The sequence below is a fragment of the Hyperolius riggenbachi genome, chromosome 1 (assembly GCF_040937935.1).
Source record: "Hyperolius riggenbachi isolate aHypRig1 chromosome 1, aHypRig1.pri, whole genome shotgun sequence".
Lineage (NCBI taxonomy): Eukaryota > Metazoa > Chordata > Amphibia > Anura > Hyperoliidae > Hyperolius > Hyperolius riggenbachi.
Genome location: NC_090646.1, coordinates 511,912,016 through 511,930,031, shown reverse-complemented (window position 1 = coordinate 511,930,031; position 18,016 = coordinate 511,912,016). Strand labels below are relative to the sequence as shown.

Below are 18,016 nucleotides of genomic sequence, written 5' to 3'. Positions count from 1 at the left end.
TAGCATGATATCATTATACATCAGCTATCAGCAATCTCACAGCCTAATAGGATTTGGATGTACAGGCATGATCTTCATTACTGAGGAGGATTCCTGTGCCTTTTGTCTACACAAGAATCATTTCCAATCAATGACAATGTGCAAAGTTCCCTAGAGCATGTGTGGAGCAGCTTACAACAGGCTGTATTTTTCTAATCTTGTAAAAAAGCCTCTGGTAAATTATAGCAGACCAGAACTCTTGCACAGCACACAGCAAAAAGTCTTTATTCCACATATAGTTGCTGAAGAAATTCACTCCTCTTTGTTCTGTGTTTGTTTTGGCAGATCAACCTGTTTAATTTAGTTCTTACAGCAACTGTGAATAGTCTGCAGGAGGGCCCTGCCAAGGCAGTTTTCCATATAGTAAACATTTTTCATGCCTTCTGCAAAAGTGAAACGAAGTAAAACATCAGGAATTTTTTAGAATTTCCATAAATTTGTAATGAAGATTTTTTTTTCCCATAAAGGTTATCATGCTGCGGCTAATCTTTCAGAGGAGAGAGGGTGTTCTAAGTTTAGTTCCACTTCAAGTATACAAGACTTTGCAATTTCTTAATAGATTAGGGCTTCCATTCATAATGCATTACCGCATGCGCTAATGAATGCATAAAGCAGCTGATTTTACCGAGCATTTAGTAAAATGTCAGTTCATAAAGGCTGTTACTGCATGATAAGCTGAAATTACCGTGCAGTGAGGTAAATTGAGGTAAATTACTGACTTGTGCGGTAAATTCCTAAACACATGTCAGTAAATCTCAATTCATTAAGATTAGAGCATGTGGTAAAGTCCAGTAACATGTTCGGTATTTACCTCCAGATCTGATGTGTCAGAAACTTAAGCTTGTGATGGCACATGACAGACTGAAGCAGAGAGCCAATAGGAACAGCCCCCCTCCCCTTGCTACTTTCTATTTATTGGCTCCGGCATGTTCTCAGAAAGGATGAGTTTCTCTACCCCCCAGGCAGCAGAGGCGAGAAACAGCACAAAATAGATTTCCCCTGCAGCCCTTCTGATGTTAAAGGACAACCGAGGGGACATGTGACATTATGAGATAGACATGTGTATGCATAGTGTCAAGCACACAAGTAATTAACAAACACAGACAAACACAGAACATTTATATCGCGCTTTTCTCCTGGCTGACTCAAAGCGCCAGAGCTGCAGCCACTAGGACGCGCTCTATAGGCAGTAGCAGTGTTAGGGAGTCTTGCCCAAGGTCTCCTACTGAATAGGTGCTGGCTTACTGAACAGGCAGAGCCGAGATTCGAACCCAGGTCTCCTGTGTCAGAGGCAGAGCCCTTAACCATTACACTATCCAGCCAGGCGGTGTTCATTTTTTTTCGTTCTCTGCCTGAAGAAGTTAACCTTCCTGGCGGTAAGCCCGAGCTGAGCTCGGGGTAAGCCGCCGGAAGGCACTGCTCAGGCCCCGCTGGGCCGATTTGCATAATTTTTTTTTTTGCTGCACGCAGCTAGCACTTTGCTAGCTGCGTGCAGTGCCCGATCGCCGCCGCTACCCGCCGATTCGCCGCTATCCGTCGCGCCGCAGCCGCCCCCCCCCCCCAGACCCCGTGCGCTGCCTGGCCAATCAGTGCCAGGCAGCTCTATGGGGTGGATCGGAATCCCCTTTGACGTCACGACGTCGATGACGTCGGTGACGTCATCCCGCCCCGTCGCCATGGCGACGGGGGAAGCCCTCCGGGAGATCCCGTTCTTTGAACGGGATCTCCGATCGCCGGCGGCGATCGGAGGGGCTGGGGGGATGCCGCTGAGCAGCGGCTATCATGTAGCGAGACTTTGTCTCGCTACATGAAAAAAAAAAAAAAAAATTTAAAAAAAAAGATTTGCTGCCCCCTGGCGATTTTTTTGCAAACCGCCAGGAGGGTTAATCAGGTATGCAAGTGACAGTTTCTGCCCAGGTCGGACTGGGTCAGACTATAGCATTACCATCACTGATAAGTAATTATAGCCGTAAAACACTTTCCTGTCAGTAAATGGCTTCTGAGAGCAGGAAAGAGATAAAAAATAATTCATAGATTTGAGCTCTGACATACTTCAATGAAGGTATCATTGACCTGAGGCATTGAAACAGTAAAAACGTAAAAACTAGAGTTAGATATAAAATAAAACTGGGGGATATCTAAAAAAGTCATTTTACGGAGACTGAGTATAGATACAATTATTTTTCTCATCAGTTTACTTTCACCTCGGATGTCCTTTAACGCTTTACTTTCCTGTTTGAAGATGCTGAGGAGCAACTAGTGAAATCTTCCAAGAATGATGTGCATTAAGTTTCTTGGAAGTTCATCTAAACTTGGACCATTAAATAAAATGTTAAAGCAGTAGGATCAGCCATACTATGCCAGGGAAAAAAACACATATATAAGTAGATAAATACTTGATCTACTTACATAACACATGTATTGTACTGTCCACGTTTTGATTTCAGTGAATGTTATATAGTAAATGACGATAATTCTGTTCCTGGTGGGGCCATGTCTTTTGCCCACAGTTAGGGCTCTTTTCCACTATGAAATGCGATCGCGATTCCGATCGCGATCGCAATCGCGTTTCAATTTCCACCATGCAATTGCGATTGAGCTACTATACTCATTATAGTCCAGCTCAATCGCATACAAAACGCGGCAGGACAACGATTGCGCTTTGACCAAAATCGCATTGCAATCGGATCGCACTAATGGAAATTGCTGCTGCAGTTTCCATTAGTTTAATGTACCTTGGGATTTGCGATCAGAAGCAAATCGCAGGCTAGTGGAAAAAGGCCCTTAAGGCTAACTCGTGATGTCATTTCTGCCCTTTTTTTCTGGTCTCCTCCAGTCGCTGAGTCGCCTCAGCCTTGCTTGTAAATAAAAGTGAGTAGGGGATTAGGTTTCAGATAAGCAGCTGGCAGGGAAATAAATGGAAGAGGGAGGAATAGATTATAGATAAAAAGAACCCCCAGCATGCAATTCTTTGGCACGACTACTAAAGGGCCAGTGTTCCTTAAGTATGTGATTAACCTCTTTATCACTTAATACACTCAGACCAGTTGCTGTTGAAATTTGATTTTTATGGTGACGATACCGCTTTCAGAAAGACTAATGAACAGATTCAAAGGGTCTAATGCTGGGTACACACGCTACATTTTTTTTCGTGCGATTTAGCCACCTGATTGTTTTTTTTTCGGAACGATTTCACACTGTATTTCGCGCTCGAGTCTCTTATCATCTTCCGTTTTTCTTATCTTTTTCCATTCACCGCTATGAGAAATCGAGAGCGGAAACGATCGGAAGCAATATCGGACATGACGGATTTTATCTATCTGATCCATCTATCGCACGAAAAAAGTGACGTGTACCCAGCATATAGCAAACCTGAACATCTAAAAGGATGCCGGGGATGCTTTTTACTATTGTAATGCCTCACTGCACAGAAGTGGGAGAACATCATGTAACAAAACAGAGACGCCATGCTGTTCTACCACACAAGTCTTTGTGAATTGAAGTTATGTTTTTGGTAAATTACCAAACTTCTACCGAACCTGTGAAAATGAATTCGCAAAAAAATGCCAAATTGTTTTTTTTTTTTTTTTGTTTTTTTTAATCAAACAGCCCTTTATGAATTGAATTCTAGGTAATGTACTTTGTAGTTCTGTGAGGTCTTTACAGTGGCCGTAGCATCAGCAGCTGTGTAGCCCAAATACTGAATTCATGTACAATGTGTCTGCATCACGTTTGTGTCCCACCTGAATGAACTGCTAATATATGTGTAGCACTGCACTACTGGGCAAGAGCTGGATGTGGAGTCCTACTCTTGTGTGGTTAGTAATGGCTAATGTTTATATTTTATGACTTCAGTTCTAGTATTATTATTGTATCTGTCACGCCTGGTGAAAATGATTGCTGTCATTGTTCTGCAAATCTTAGAATGCAGAAATAAACAGTTATCACCAAGCACTTACTCCTCTGACAGTACGTCAGCAGAGCAGACGATGTGTGAACGGTGCACGAGTCTGTCTGCTGACTGCAGTGTGAAGTCTCACCTACAGAGCTGCTGCGTCCTCAGCACTTCCAGGAGACGTATGCCGTGTGTGAGACTGCAGCAGCCACTTTAACCTGTTCACTGCACACAGAGAAACGCAGTACTCACACATGGGACATACACAGGAGACTTATGCCGTGTGTGAGACTGCAGCAGCCACTTTAACCTGCTCACTGCACACAGAGACACACGGAGTACTCACACATGGGGCAGACAGAGGTTAAATGGAGTCATTTCCTGGGCCCCTCATCCTCTGTATGAATATTACACACACAGCTATGAGAGTTGTCATTACCTTGTTGAAGTATTACAGTACCTCACAGCACAGTCATATAGAACTCCCTAGCTAGACAGTCTACACTTTATTGGCAGTTCACGACAGAAACAGATTGAATACTTAGGGCTTTTGTTGCAGCCAGAGACAGGTGACTAATCTCTGTAAATTTGTTTTATCCTACATTACATACTTGTATTTGCTTGGGAATCAGCACAGATTAACTGCATCTACCTTTTACACGTCTTCTATTCTCCTGTCATTAGCACAGCCTGTTACTGATTCTGTTACAGTGGATCTCTAGAAATTGGATTTTATTGCCATTCCTCTTCTTGACTATCATAAATCTGGCCTATCTCCATCCAGTTTGGTATTTCAGACAATGCTGTATGGAAAGTACATTTGAATACAGTACATAAGACCTACAGGGTTGTTCCCAGAATGTGGCAATTTTGGAAGAAATCTACTCCTATATTAATACATTAGGGAGTGGGTGGGACCAACTTACCAGTATGTTTATGGAGTATGTGGGAAAACACCAGTGTCCCGAGAAATCTCACACAAATAGTACAATCTACAAACTTCATGCCGTGTACTTGCTTTAGCCTACACATAAAACAGAGGTGACATATAATTGTGGCTAGCAAATCATACCCAGATCTATCATCTTATCGTACTAAACATAAGCTTCTTAATGGGTTCTGGTAGCCCAAAACCGCACAAAAGCTGCACTATTCAACTTGTGCATTGTGTTTAAATGAGAAAAGCAAGTAATTCTGCCTAAATGGAGGATCCCCTGGTGATGCAAGTTTGCGAAAACAGTCGGGAAGGAGACGGGCGGCACCTATAGACCTTTTTCCATTGTCTGGATAACTCACACGCGCATCTTTATACCAGGGTTCCCTATGCAAGTGTTTGTTTTTAGTCCATTTTATCCTATTTCAATGTAGTGATTGTCATATAACTGTTGTGGAGAATAAAGCAGTCTGCACTTAGCACTGCCTTTGTTGTGTTTCATACATTGCTTGTTACCACTTGTGGCATTTCCTGGGAGTAACGCCTTGACGTTCCATTGATGATTACCACTGCCATGGGATGTGTCTTGAGCCTATATGCAACCTTATAATGTGGGTTGTTAGTATCTGGTAAACTTCATTTCCTATATTGGTGATGGTGAACATGTTTGAGACAGCTTTGGACACCGTTTGGTGATTTGATGTCATTCTTAATCCTTTTTAGGATTGTGGAGACCTGTGCTGTTTTACCATTGACATTTACGCATTTGAACTTTGGACACTGTTCTCTCACAGCAGCGGTTATTTTTAATTACCTGTTGGCGCTGATTGTGTTTTTACATTAATCCTGCCTAAATGTCTGAAATAGGATAGGATACTGAAGTTTCAAGCCTGTGGGTTCATTGGCTCTTCCACATATGTACTGTAGATAAATATGAAGGCATAATTTTACTGTGCTCTCCTTATTGCCTTCTATCACACACTCCCAACAGGTATCCTGAGCAGTTGCCCTCTGCTACCATGGTGTGCAGTGTGCATGTGGCCACAACCTGGAAACCTTGGAGCTTTACAACACCATTGTGCAGCACCACTGCTGTGCATTGCTGACTCATCCCTAGCAAACTCACTGATGAGCAGCATCTCTCCTCTATACTGTAATATGTGTCCCTGTAAAACAAACAAACAGAATTTAGGGTTGCAAAGCAATGTGTCAAATTTTACTTTCTGCTTTGTGTAGACTTCTCACTGAGCTGCATGCAAGTTTTCTAGAAAGCAAATGCAGTTGCAGACTACAGACGAGTGATGTTTCATGACAATGGGCTTGATTCACAAAGCGGTGCAAACAGCACGCTGGTGAAAAGCCCTTTATCGCGCCTAAACTCAGTTTAGGCGTGATAAGTTTAGGTGTGATAAGTTTAGGTGTGATAACTATAGCACCAACTGGGTTAGCACCGCAGTGCACAGCTGATCAAAAGTTTTGCGCTAGCAAAGTCTAGTGCACTTCGCATAGAGTTTTTAATGGCGCTGCTTTGTGTGCGGGACTTTGCACGCGATCTAAACTTATCACGCCTAAACTCATCACGCCTAAACTGGCTTTCACCAGCGTGGTGCAATGGTTATCACGCCTAAAGTCTCTAACTGGGTTGGCACCGCTTTGTGAATCGAGCCCATTAAGTTTGAAATGGCACAAGTACTGTATTAAAGAAAATCTGTAATGAAAAATACCTCCCCTGGGGGGTACTCTTCTCGGGTGTGGGAAGCCTCCGGATCCTATTGAGGCTTCCCCCGTCCTCCTCGGTACCACGGCGGCGGCGAAAATCCACCCAGAGTGGCGGCGATGTAAATATTTACCTCCGTGGCTCCAGCGCAGTATCCTCTCTCTGCACGGAGATAGGCTAAAATAGCCGTCTGGCCGCTCTACTGCACAGGCGCAAATCGCCTGCGCAGTAGAGCGGACCCGACGGAGATCGTCTATTTTCGCCTATCTCCGTGGGAAGAGCCGCAACAGCGCCCCTGCTGGAGCCAGAAAATGTAAATATTGCACAGCCCGACAATTGTCGCCTGTGCGTTCCGGGGGCTGCAGGGTAACTGCCGTGGGACACAGGAGGACGGGGGAAGCCTCGATGGGGTCCAGAGGCTTCCCCCTACTAAGGTGAGTACCCCACAGGGAAACTTTTTTTTTCGGTACAAGTTTTCTTTAATGATTTTTGTCTTGTGCTAAAGATGATTTACTTTTTACCACGTGTTCAATTTAATTTTTTTATATTACTTTTTTTGTGGAATTTTAAGAGAAACTAGCCACTTGATAGGCAGCGTATTGGACCAATCAAAGGCGGGGATCACGTCTATTAAAGCCACTGGACCCGCCGGGGCGCAGGGCAGGTTCAGTGGAGCGGCTGTTATTAGCAAGGAACGCGAGGTAGTTAGCAGCGTACACCACCGCACATAGCATGCGCATAATGGGCGCTCCTCTCATTAAGCTATGCTGCTTTAGCAGCGCAGTTCAATGAATTCCCCCCCCCCCCATTGTGCGCAGCCAGGTTGGGATCAGCGTGGTAAATGAAAAAATAACTAGTAAAGGGGTCAAGTGGTGGGGAGTGTGAAAGCAAATCAGGAATTGTTTTTAAGCACAGTAAGGAGGCTGCCATTGTTTGCTATGTTATCAGTGGCGTAGCAATAGCGGGTACAGAGGTGGCAACCTCATCGGGTCCCTCGGGCTAGAGGGTCCCCGAAGGGTCCATCCCTCATACACAGTATTAGGTCTTTATTGGTCCTGTGCTGATAGTATTCACTTCTATAGTTGATTTGCATAGTAGTGATCACTGACACACAGTTTCCCATTCCCTTCTTGCACCTCTGACCCTGTGGTTGTCCTTGATTGGTTTTGGTGTGTTCTATCAATGTATCTATAGCATGCTTGGGGGCCCCAATGCTAAACTTGCACTGGGGCCCAGAGCTTCTTAGCTACACCACTGTATCTCACTGTCATGCTTGTGTTTTGGTGTCAGTAGTTTGTGATTCTTTTACAAGGAACAAACACACAGTCCTTGAAGACATACCTGATCTGCACTCAGGTTCTATGGTTCAGAATGAAAGTGAGGTGATCTGCATAATAATCTGCATTATATAGAAGAAAGCCATCTTCGCTTATCTCACTACATGCTTGCTTTAAACCAAATGTAAAGGCCTTAGACTATAAACCCTAATATTATTATTATTATTTATTTATTTATTTATAAAGCGCCAACATATTCCGTGGCGCTGTACAATGTTAGAAAACAAACAAGGGATACATAATGATACAGACAATGATATACATGGAAATATGAACACTGATACAAGATACAGCACTGCTGATTACAATTTGATTTAACAGGATGACTAAAATGTATAAATTTCTAACAGTGTGCAAGCAATTGAATTAATAACATTCCATGACACAAAAGGGTGAGAGCCCTGCCCTTGCGAGCTTACAATCTAAAGGAATGGGGTGGAAACAAGAGGTGGGGGAAGTATACAGTATATGTACAGGCAGTGCGTAATTAGGTTATTTAGTGGGTGCATGGCCTAAGCTAGAGAATATGCTTGTCGGAAAAGGTGGGTTTTGAGGGAGCGTTTAAAGATTTCAAAGGTGGGAGAGTGGCGGATGTGTTGTGGAAGGGCATTCCAGAGGAGGGGTGAGGCACGTGAGAAGTCTTGTACACGTGAATGTGAGGAGGTAATTGTAGAAGAGGATAGAAGAAGCTCGTGTGCAGATCTGAGATTGCGGTTGGGTTGGTATCTGGAGACTAGTGAGGAGATGTACAGGGGAGAGAGATTGTGGAGAGCTTTGTAGGTTATGGTTAAGAGTTTGAACTGAATCCTCTCATTAATTGGTAGCCAGTGAAGAGCTTGACAGAGAGGGTCAGCAGAGGAAGAGCGAGAGGAGAGATGAATGAGTCGAGCAGCAGCGTTCAGTACAGATACTGTAATACTGTTTATCCTCATTGCAGGGTACCTTGATAAAGCATCTATCAGAACACATTTTGCATGGAAATACTACGAGCAGTGACATCATCATGTACTACACCACGGTAATTTCACTTTTGCACTAAATAATATAAAAGTATGAAACCTAATTTTCTAAGCAACATTTAGCTGTGGCACTTCCTCCATGGATCTGTGATGATGACTTACTTATTTCCTGCATTGTGTGAGGTGAAAGCTGTCTGCCATGAAACTCTCTATAGACTGTAATGTGTGTGTTTTCCTACAGGCCGGGTGGATGATGTGGAACTGGCTAGTTACAGCAATAGCCACTGGCGCATCAGTGGTGCTGTATGATGGGTCCCCTCTTGTTCCTAATCCCAATGTCCTTTGGGATCTCGTGGACCGACTTGGGTAAGGCACATGCATGGATAAATATCTGCCAACATTTGCAGTTCTAAAGAAAAAATAATTGTGCATTTAAAATATTTGTTTTCCTGACTGCAACATATAGGGGGGCATGGTGAGTGCAGTTGGAAAGGGGGATTCTGCTGTTGCTGCCCCTGATGTCTAACTGCACCCCATGGGGTTTGGGGTTCAAGTCCCAGTGGGCAACCGCAAGTAAGTCTGCTCTCCTGTCAGCTGTGTGTCCAATCATGGATACACTTATTGTATGGGTAGGATGCCGTTGAATCCAACATTAGTGTAGGGGCCCCTCAATGAGTTTGGCCTTGCCGCCAATAGAGGGCCTTACCCATGACTGTTATGTGGAAACAACAATCTCATTTAGAGGTGTTGTGTGTATCTGGTGGCTATTTGTGAGTTTGAGCCAAAGTTACTTCAGACTTGGTAAAATTGTACAATCAAAATTGTCTCATTTTGCCAGGTACACATGATACAATGTCCCATCAGAACGCTGGGTTGAATCAGTAATTTCTGATATGCCCAATCTGCTTCTGATTGATAACGGTATAGATTTTGTGCAGTAGTGATCTGAAAATCAATCCCCATTATCGATTGAGAGCAGACTGGACATGTTGGAAATTGATTCTACCTGTTGATCTGACGGGGAATTGCTTGGTGTGTACCTAGTATTAGAGGGTGCCTTTAGTCTTCTGATTGAGTAGTCTACCATTTTATTGCAGGTCTACAACACTGTAAAACATTCTATAGCAAAGTCCATGTTATCCGGAACTCAACTAACCGCCATGCCTGAGGAGATAACAGGGACTGATTTGGGTTTTTTTTGCCAACCACAAAATACTCACCAAGCCTCCAGCGACATTGTTAAACTCCCAAGAGGGCTGGTAGCGGCTCCCTGTGATTCACGTGGGTCAGGTGACACGCTAGGAGTTGTACACGGAGGAGACTGGATACTATGGACTTTGCTATACTGCTATGCACAGTATATGAAATGAGTGAAGGCTTGGCTACATAGGTTAGATTAAGCCATGAATTGATCAGCTTCTTGGTGTCCTTCTCAAACAAGTTGCTAGCTAATGCAGCTGTGCACCTAATAGTTCTGAAAACAAGGCTGAAACGATCTGGGCCCCTAGTAGTGCTGAAAACAGGGCTGAAACAATCTGGGCCCCTAGTAGTGCTGAAAACTGGGCTGAAACAATCTGGGCCACTAGTAGTGCTGAAAACAGGGCTGAAACAATCTGGGCCCCTAGTAGTGCTGAAAACAAGGCTGAAACAATCTGGGCCCCTAGTAGTGCTGAAAACCGGGCTGAAACAATCTGGGCCCCTAGTAGTGCTGAAATCAGGGCTGGAACAATCTGGGCCCCTAGTAATGCTGAAAACAGGGCTGGAACAATCTGGGCCCCTAGTAATGCTGAAAACCGGGTTGAAAGAATCTGGGCCCCTAGTAGTGCTAAAAACAGGTCTGAAAGAATCTGGATCGCTAGTAGTGCTGACAACTGTGCTTTGAGCATCACTTATTTCCAAGGTATTGACCAATCAGGCCCAGGGACTTCAGTCAAGAAATGTACTTATGTTGTTACATTAGGGGAAAATCTACAGTTCTGTCAGACAACATGGTATGTTGTTACTTGAGTCACCAATCCAACACTTTTAATAGTGTTTCTATCACCTTGAGAGAGCATTATTACATTATACTAGAGACACCGGATGATCTGGTCAGATCCATTTACGCATCTGGTGTGCTGTATGGATTGCATGTCTAGTCATGTCATCTGCTCTGATTACACACCAGTGTTTACCTTCCAAAAGGTGATGAGCTCATACCCTGTTCTTAAAAATGCTCATGTGTTTTGCATATCGCAGTATGTGGCATGGAGAGTGTGTGATGCATAGACGTAGCTGTTAAGTGTATTCATGTTAGTCACTGCAAATTAAGTGTGAAGTAGAGAGAACTACTAAGCAGTTTCTCTGAATAGAAAGCCAAACCTTTTTTTTGTTTTTGTTTTTTATTTATTTTTTTATATATTGTTTTCTGTTGGTTTTCAACCCAGTGTGCCGTCACAGGGGAACTGCATAATAGAGGAAATACATAATCGCGCAAATTAGGGAACCCCCTACTAAATAAAAACTAATATCCATTGCATATTATAACTATAAGTCCAAGTTCATTTCATAAAAAATCCAACATTATTTTAATTTAATCATGTAAACATTTTCCGTTTTTATAGAATTAGTTGGTAAAACGCCTAATTCATTTGGGTGACTCCGACTCTACATGACCATATGAATTTTGCACGCCAGATGTGTCTGTCAATTACCGCTTCTTTCAGCTGTTGCACAGGCATGTTGATAGCGTCACATATGCTGTCTATTCATCTTAGCCTGTATCGCCCTCTTCTTCTATTGCCTTCAGTTTTGACAAACCTAAAGGATTTCTTCAAAATAATCCGTTCTTCTCATTGTGTGACCAAAGGATTTGAGATTAAATAGTAGCATTAACCCTTCTAGTGAACCCTTTGGCCTTATTTCTTAAAGTATATTGACTGGTTTGATCTTCTAGCAGTCCATGATAGAGGCCTGTGTGGGTCCACACCCAACCCACAAGCTTCCGTACCCGCAACGCGACCTGGTTTCTGGGGTATCTGTTACCCGCACCGACCCGCGAGCTTGCAGACCAGCAACCCACTTTTTGGCTGCCTAATGCAGCCATGAAGGCCGGGCTGCAGGGAGCTGCTATAATTACCTGTCCGGATGGCTGAATCGGCTTCTTGTCTGCTTCTATTCAGGGCAGCGCTGCACTTCCGACGTGTCCTTTTTGCTTCCGATCTCATGATATGATATGTGATCGGGTCCCACAGCATGGTGTCACCGTTACATCGCCACCCGGTGGTGGGAGAGGGGTGATGGAAGAAACACTTCCACCATCCTCCGGGTTACGATTACATGTCTTATTATGTAATCGAAAACTAGCATAACTGTCTGAAGTGTAGCACTGTCCGGCGTGGAGGAGAAGAAGCCGATTCAGCCAGGTAATTATAGCAGCTCCTTGCCGCCTACTCTACCAAATTCCTACCTGCAGCATGCTACCCGCAACCAGACCTGCACAAGAAAAAAGACTACCCGAACCCATCCCGCATTTTGGGTAACTCACGGGTACCTGACCCAATACAGGCCTCTAGTCCAGGAAACTCTCCAGTAGCTTTCTCCACGCCCACAATTCAAAAGCATAATTTTTTTCTACGCATGGCCGTATCTATAGTCCAACCTTTACAGCCATATGTTAGTATGCAACCTCTAGCTGCCTGCTTCTCCTCTCTGTCGGTTTGGCTGTTGTTTTTACACAGTTTGAGCAGATGTATAAATGGTGTCAGGAGACCCCTGTATACATTAGCCAAGGTGCTTATAGCTTGGCTCTGATTTCATGTTTTTATAGACAGCATTGTAAATCATTGCTCCAATTACCAGACACCCTATTAGCCAAGGGCTTTGCCTGAAGAGCTCCTGTGCTCACCAGCATTACAACTTAAAACCAATGTAAGTCAATAGGGTAGTTCACATTTAAATGTAAATATCACTTGCAGGAAAAAAACTTACAGCAGTGCAGCATAATTTAATGACATCAGCTCATATAGGACTGGACCCTCGGCTGGCAGTTCGGGCCTAGTGCTGCAAAGACTCGTCGCTAGGCTAGAATCAAGCGACCTGTTGTGTTGCTATGGAAGGAGGAGGAGGTACCATAGTGGGGCATAGGGTAACCATGTACTCGCCAGAGATGATCCGGCTTTTTCTGCAATAAATCAGGAGGGCTGTGAACACTAGATTATAATCAGAGATCAATTTAATATCTGCACAGGAATATGGTAGAGAACTACATACAGTTTGCATTACATTTGTATGCAAGCTGGAATTATTTGCATCTGATTGGCTGTCTCTAGTCTTAATAAATAAGCCTTATTGTCCTGTAATACGCCTGCCCTGGCTTTGTTTGTACTCTGGCTTCCCCCTCTGCTTCCATAGTACTGAAGTGATCAGTCCAGCATCCATGCTGCTGTCATGTAAAAAGCTAGAAGACTCCTGATCATGCTTGCCTGTCCAGCGCCCATCTTGTCTATGTAGAGAACCAGAGAAGATATGCCTGGGAATCTCACAGCAGAATATATATGCAAGGCGTATGTACGGTACATTCACCTCACACCGCAAAGAGCTTGCCATATTGTGCAGTATTGTGTGGTGGTGGTAGTAAATAAGTCACTGTGCTTATTTTGTTCGGCTTTGATGTTGCTGCTGTATTTCTCTAATGACATTTTGCTGAGAGCCCTGATGAAAGGCTACACCCCACTGAGATGGCTTTTTCCAGTGAAAGGTTAATGGAATCGTTTAAAAATTATTGGGTTTAAGAGCTACCTTAACTCTCAAGGTAAACATTCAAATAGTTATATTCATGTACACTCTCTCACTCACTCACTCACTCACTCACTCACTCACTCACTCACTCACTCACTCACTCACTCACTCACTCACTCACTCTCTCTCTCACTCCTCACTCTCCATTATTGGCTCTGTGATAATCCTTTCACCTTTGTTTTCAGTTCTTGTATCCTGTTGCTCTGCTGTCCCAAGTTGATCTCCCCCTGCTTGCTTACATCTAATGCTGGGAATACACGATGCGTTTTTGCGTTCGTTTTTGCCGTCGTTTTCGCTTTCGATCGATTCTACTCTCGATTCACTGCTCGATTCCCCTCTCGATTCCTTATCTTTTCTTATCAATTACATTCACTTGAATGAGGAGAATCGAAACGAAAGTAGAATCGACCAGATCCAACAGGTTGGAATTTATCTATCGAACCCATCTATCTAAAGTAAAAACTTGTATTCCCAGCATAACCCTAACAAATTGATAAGACAGCAGTCCCCTGTTGCTCCCCTACCCACCAGTCTGACAAATATTTACTAAATATCCAATCAGGTTTAAAGTATCTGATGCTAATACAAAGGTTAAAGTGTACCTGAGGCGACATGTGACATGAGATAAACCTGTGTATGTACAGGGCAAAGCATATTTCTAAACGGGCTGTGTTTCTTATATTATTTTGCTGCCTGAAAGAGTTAATTTCTAGTCACGGAAGTGACAGCTTCTGTTTTGTCAGTACCTTGTTGGGAATATAGTAAATATCATCGATAAGCAAATTACAGCCATAAAGGTTTTCCTGGCAGAATACATAGTCTGAGGGCAGGGAAGAGATAGAAAAAGGTCAATAGTTCATGTATTCTAATTCTGGGACACAATAGGCTGCCATTGAGCAGAGACAAGAAAACCTTCAATCTACTTGGCAAATGTTTAACCAGTTCGGCCTATCTGGCACTGCTGCTCCCGCCGCATGGTGCGTGCGTGCTCCCACCGCCCGCCGCTAGTCCCCCTATCACTGAATGGGAATATGGTTCCCATTCACCGATCTAACTTCCCCGCAGAAATACCAACGCTTTCTATTCAGAGAGCGCGGTATTTCTGCCCCCAGGAAACTTCTCCTCTTCTTTTTAGTTCCTGGATGCGAGATCGTTCGCATCCAGGACTGTACCCACATACAGTTTTAATTAAACAATTATATTATCTTACATTTAAAATTAGCAGTTTCCCTCTAACACCAAAAATTACCCACATACATTTTTTATAAAAAAAAAAAATACATTAAAAAATACAATTAAAAAAAACAAAAAAAACAAAACAAAAAACAACAACAAATAGTTACCCAAGGGTCTGAACTTTTTAAATATGCATGTCAAGAGAGTATTTTATTATATTATTTAAAATTATAAGCTTATAAATGGTGATGGACGCAAATTGAAAAAATGCACCTTTATTTCTAAATGAAATATTGGCACCATAAATTGTGATAGGGACATCGTTTAAACTGTGTAATAACCGGGACAGATGGGCAAATAAAATACATGAGTTTTAATTACGGTAGCATATATTAATTTCAAACTATAATGGCCAAAAACTGAGAGATAATGAATTTTTTTCATTTCTTTCTTATTCTTCCTGTTAAAATGGATTTAGAAAAAAATTATTCTTAGCAAAATGTACTACCCAAAGAAAGCCTAATTAGTGGCGGAAAAAACAAGATATAGATCAATTCATTGTGATAAGTAGCAATAAAGTTATAGGCGAATGAATGGGAGGTGAACATTGGATGCATGAGCTTTTCGGCACTGCGGTGCTGAACCGGTTAAATCTAAAATAAAACCATGTGATCTCTAAAAAAAGTAGGAGTATAAATACAGGGCCACGTTTCCATAGAGGCAAAGGGGGTAATTGCCCCAGAGCCTGTGGTGGCCCCCCCAAGGTGCCCCCTCCTCCCTCCAGCTGTGAGCAGGGATGCTGTGTACACTACGCATATGAAAATGAGGAGGTGAATAATGGAAACCCCAAAAACGCCTTTTAGGAGACATATGATGGACACCTAATGTTATGTTACTGTGTGTGTGTGCAGTGGCCCTGGGGGTGATTTGGTTGCAAGGGTGCCCCCCCCCCAGTTACTTTTGCCTCAGGGCCCCATTGTAGCAATCTCATAAGCTTATTTTCACCTTGGGTTCACTTTAAGGCTAGTTTCACAATGGGATGTTGCATACCCTGTAAAAAACAAACAGGATCAGAGCCAGGGGGAAGAGTAGGCGCTTTGTGCATTATGTGACACATACAGTAGACAAAATGTATGCTTCATTGCAACTGTAAATTCACACATTCTCTAATACCCCATGACATGCCTCATCTGCCATGAATGCGTCGATGTGAATGTCCTATTATAATACAATCGCTATGCGTTTGCTATGCGGTTATACTGTTTTAGGCAGTGTGTCAGTGTGAAAGTAGACGTGTGTGTGTGTGTGTGTGTGTGTGTGTGTGTGTGTGCGCGCGCACTCACACACACATGGGGGGGTCAACTGACCACTGAACAATTTATCCAGTATAGTTGAATCCAGAATATCAGCCTTTATATAGAGAAAGAAAGGCAGCAGTCAGTGGTAGGGGAAGAGAGAACCAAATACTCTACTACAAAGTCGTGTTCTCACTTCTCTGCACTGCTAGGGTTTTTTTTCGTGACACATTAAATATAATTTACATTAATCTGAAACATATTGTCCTGAAACGTTTTCTCCTATTGAAGGATCACCATTCTGGGGACTGGAGCAAAGTGGCTGGCGGTACTGGAGGAGAAGGACTTCAAGCCCTGTAAGTTGAATTTTGCTGATGTGTCTAAGGGCCGGCTTCCACTTGTGCCTGGTGCCGTTTCCAAATCGCATGCGGGCACTTGTTATATTGGGAATATGCATGTGATTTATGGCTATGGGGAATCGCATGTGTAATGCAAAAAAATGCATGCAGCATGAGGTAAGGAGTTCCAAAACGTAGGAGCAGCATGACAGAAGGCTCTGGGACCAAAAGTTTTCAAGTTAACTCTTGGTATGACTCGATTATTAGAACCTGTGGATCTGAGATTGCAGGGATTGCTCTGCAGCTGTAACATTTCTTTCATGTATCCAGGGCCCATGAAAGAAATGTTACAGCTGCGTAGCAATCCCTGCATTCTCAGATGAAATCAAATACCACCAATGTAGATTTTAAAGCGGATCCGAGATTAAAAACTAACTATAACAAGTAACCTGTCTATATATCTTATCTAAAGTTTAGATAGTTTACACAGTAAATCTAGCTGCAAACAGCTTTAATAGAATATGATTATTTCTTCCTGTGATACAATGACAGCAGCCATGTTGTTTGTAAACATTACACAGAGGCAGGCGTATCTGCATCTTGAGCAAAAAAACCCTAATTACCCCCCCCCCCCCCCCCCCTTCCTTCCTCCTCCCCTCTGCCTCTGAAATCTCTGGCTAGTAATACCTTCCCCTTCTCCTTCCCAGACTGAGCTCCCATGAGCCCTTGCTACTGTCTGAAAGTGCCTTGGCTCTCTGAAAACCTGTGGGCGTGGCTTGTTTAGTTTATAGGTAATTAGAGTATTAAAACAAAAACAAAAAAGTATTTGGCTTGAGGAATGCCCTATAAACAATAGGAAAGAAACACAATTATGCAATGAGTAAAATTTCATCTCGGATCCACCTTAAGTAAACTGGGAGACTTCCTTTTTATCACCTGTACAGCCTGCTCTGCAACTCAGGTGACCAGTGCATACCAATCAGATGCCTGGTAACTCGTAACGGTTCTATAGGGAATGAGATGAGTCTTGCAATAGTTAAGGGGCCCATACACTCAGCTGATGATCGATCGAAATCGATTGCCCGATCGATTTGCGGGCGATTTCGATTGATTTCAATCGATCTGGCATGCTGGAAAATCTAGGTCGATCTGATGATTGCTTATCAATTTGCATTGGACCTAATGGAAATCTGATGGCAAAAAAATGCCATCAGATCGATTTTCAATAGATTTCATACTGAAATCCATTGGAAATCTGTTCCTATTAAAAAATGTTCCTAAACACATCAGATAGATCAGAAAATCTATCTAATGATCTAGCTGCTACTAATCTAACGAGTGTATGGCCACCTTTAGACAGATAGGAAAAAATAAAAGGAATAATCATTCGCCCACACCCCAGAAGATAACTTTGTATTACCTTGTACTTGGTTATCTGCTGGTTGCCCTGTATTCCTCCTACAGCCCCCAAATACTGGTGAATGAATTGACCTTGGGATGCTGTAGAGACCTGCTGTATACTGATCAGAAATCAATAGAACAATAGT

At 43.0% G+C, this 18,016-nt stretch overlaps 1 protein-coding gene across 2 annotated transcripts in view; it reads left to right on the top strand.

Moving 5' to 3' along the window:
* AACS (acetoacetyl-CoA synthetase) overlaps window positions 1-18,016 on the top strand; it is a 161,661-nt gene that overhangs the window by 92,636 nt on the left and 51,009 nt on the right. For both annotated transcript variants that reach the window (XM_068243805.1, XM_068243814.1), the window contains 3 exons: window positions 8,860-8,940; window positions 9,123-9,247; window positions 16,423-16,487. In XM_068243805.1, the coding sequence (XP_068099906.1) occupies window positions 8,860-8,940; window positions 9,123-9,247; window positions 16,423-16,487 (271 nt within the window). The remainder of the gene's footprint in view (window positions 1-8,859; window positions 8,941-9,122; window positions 9,248-16,422; window positions 16,488-18,016) is intronic.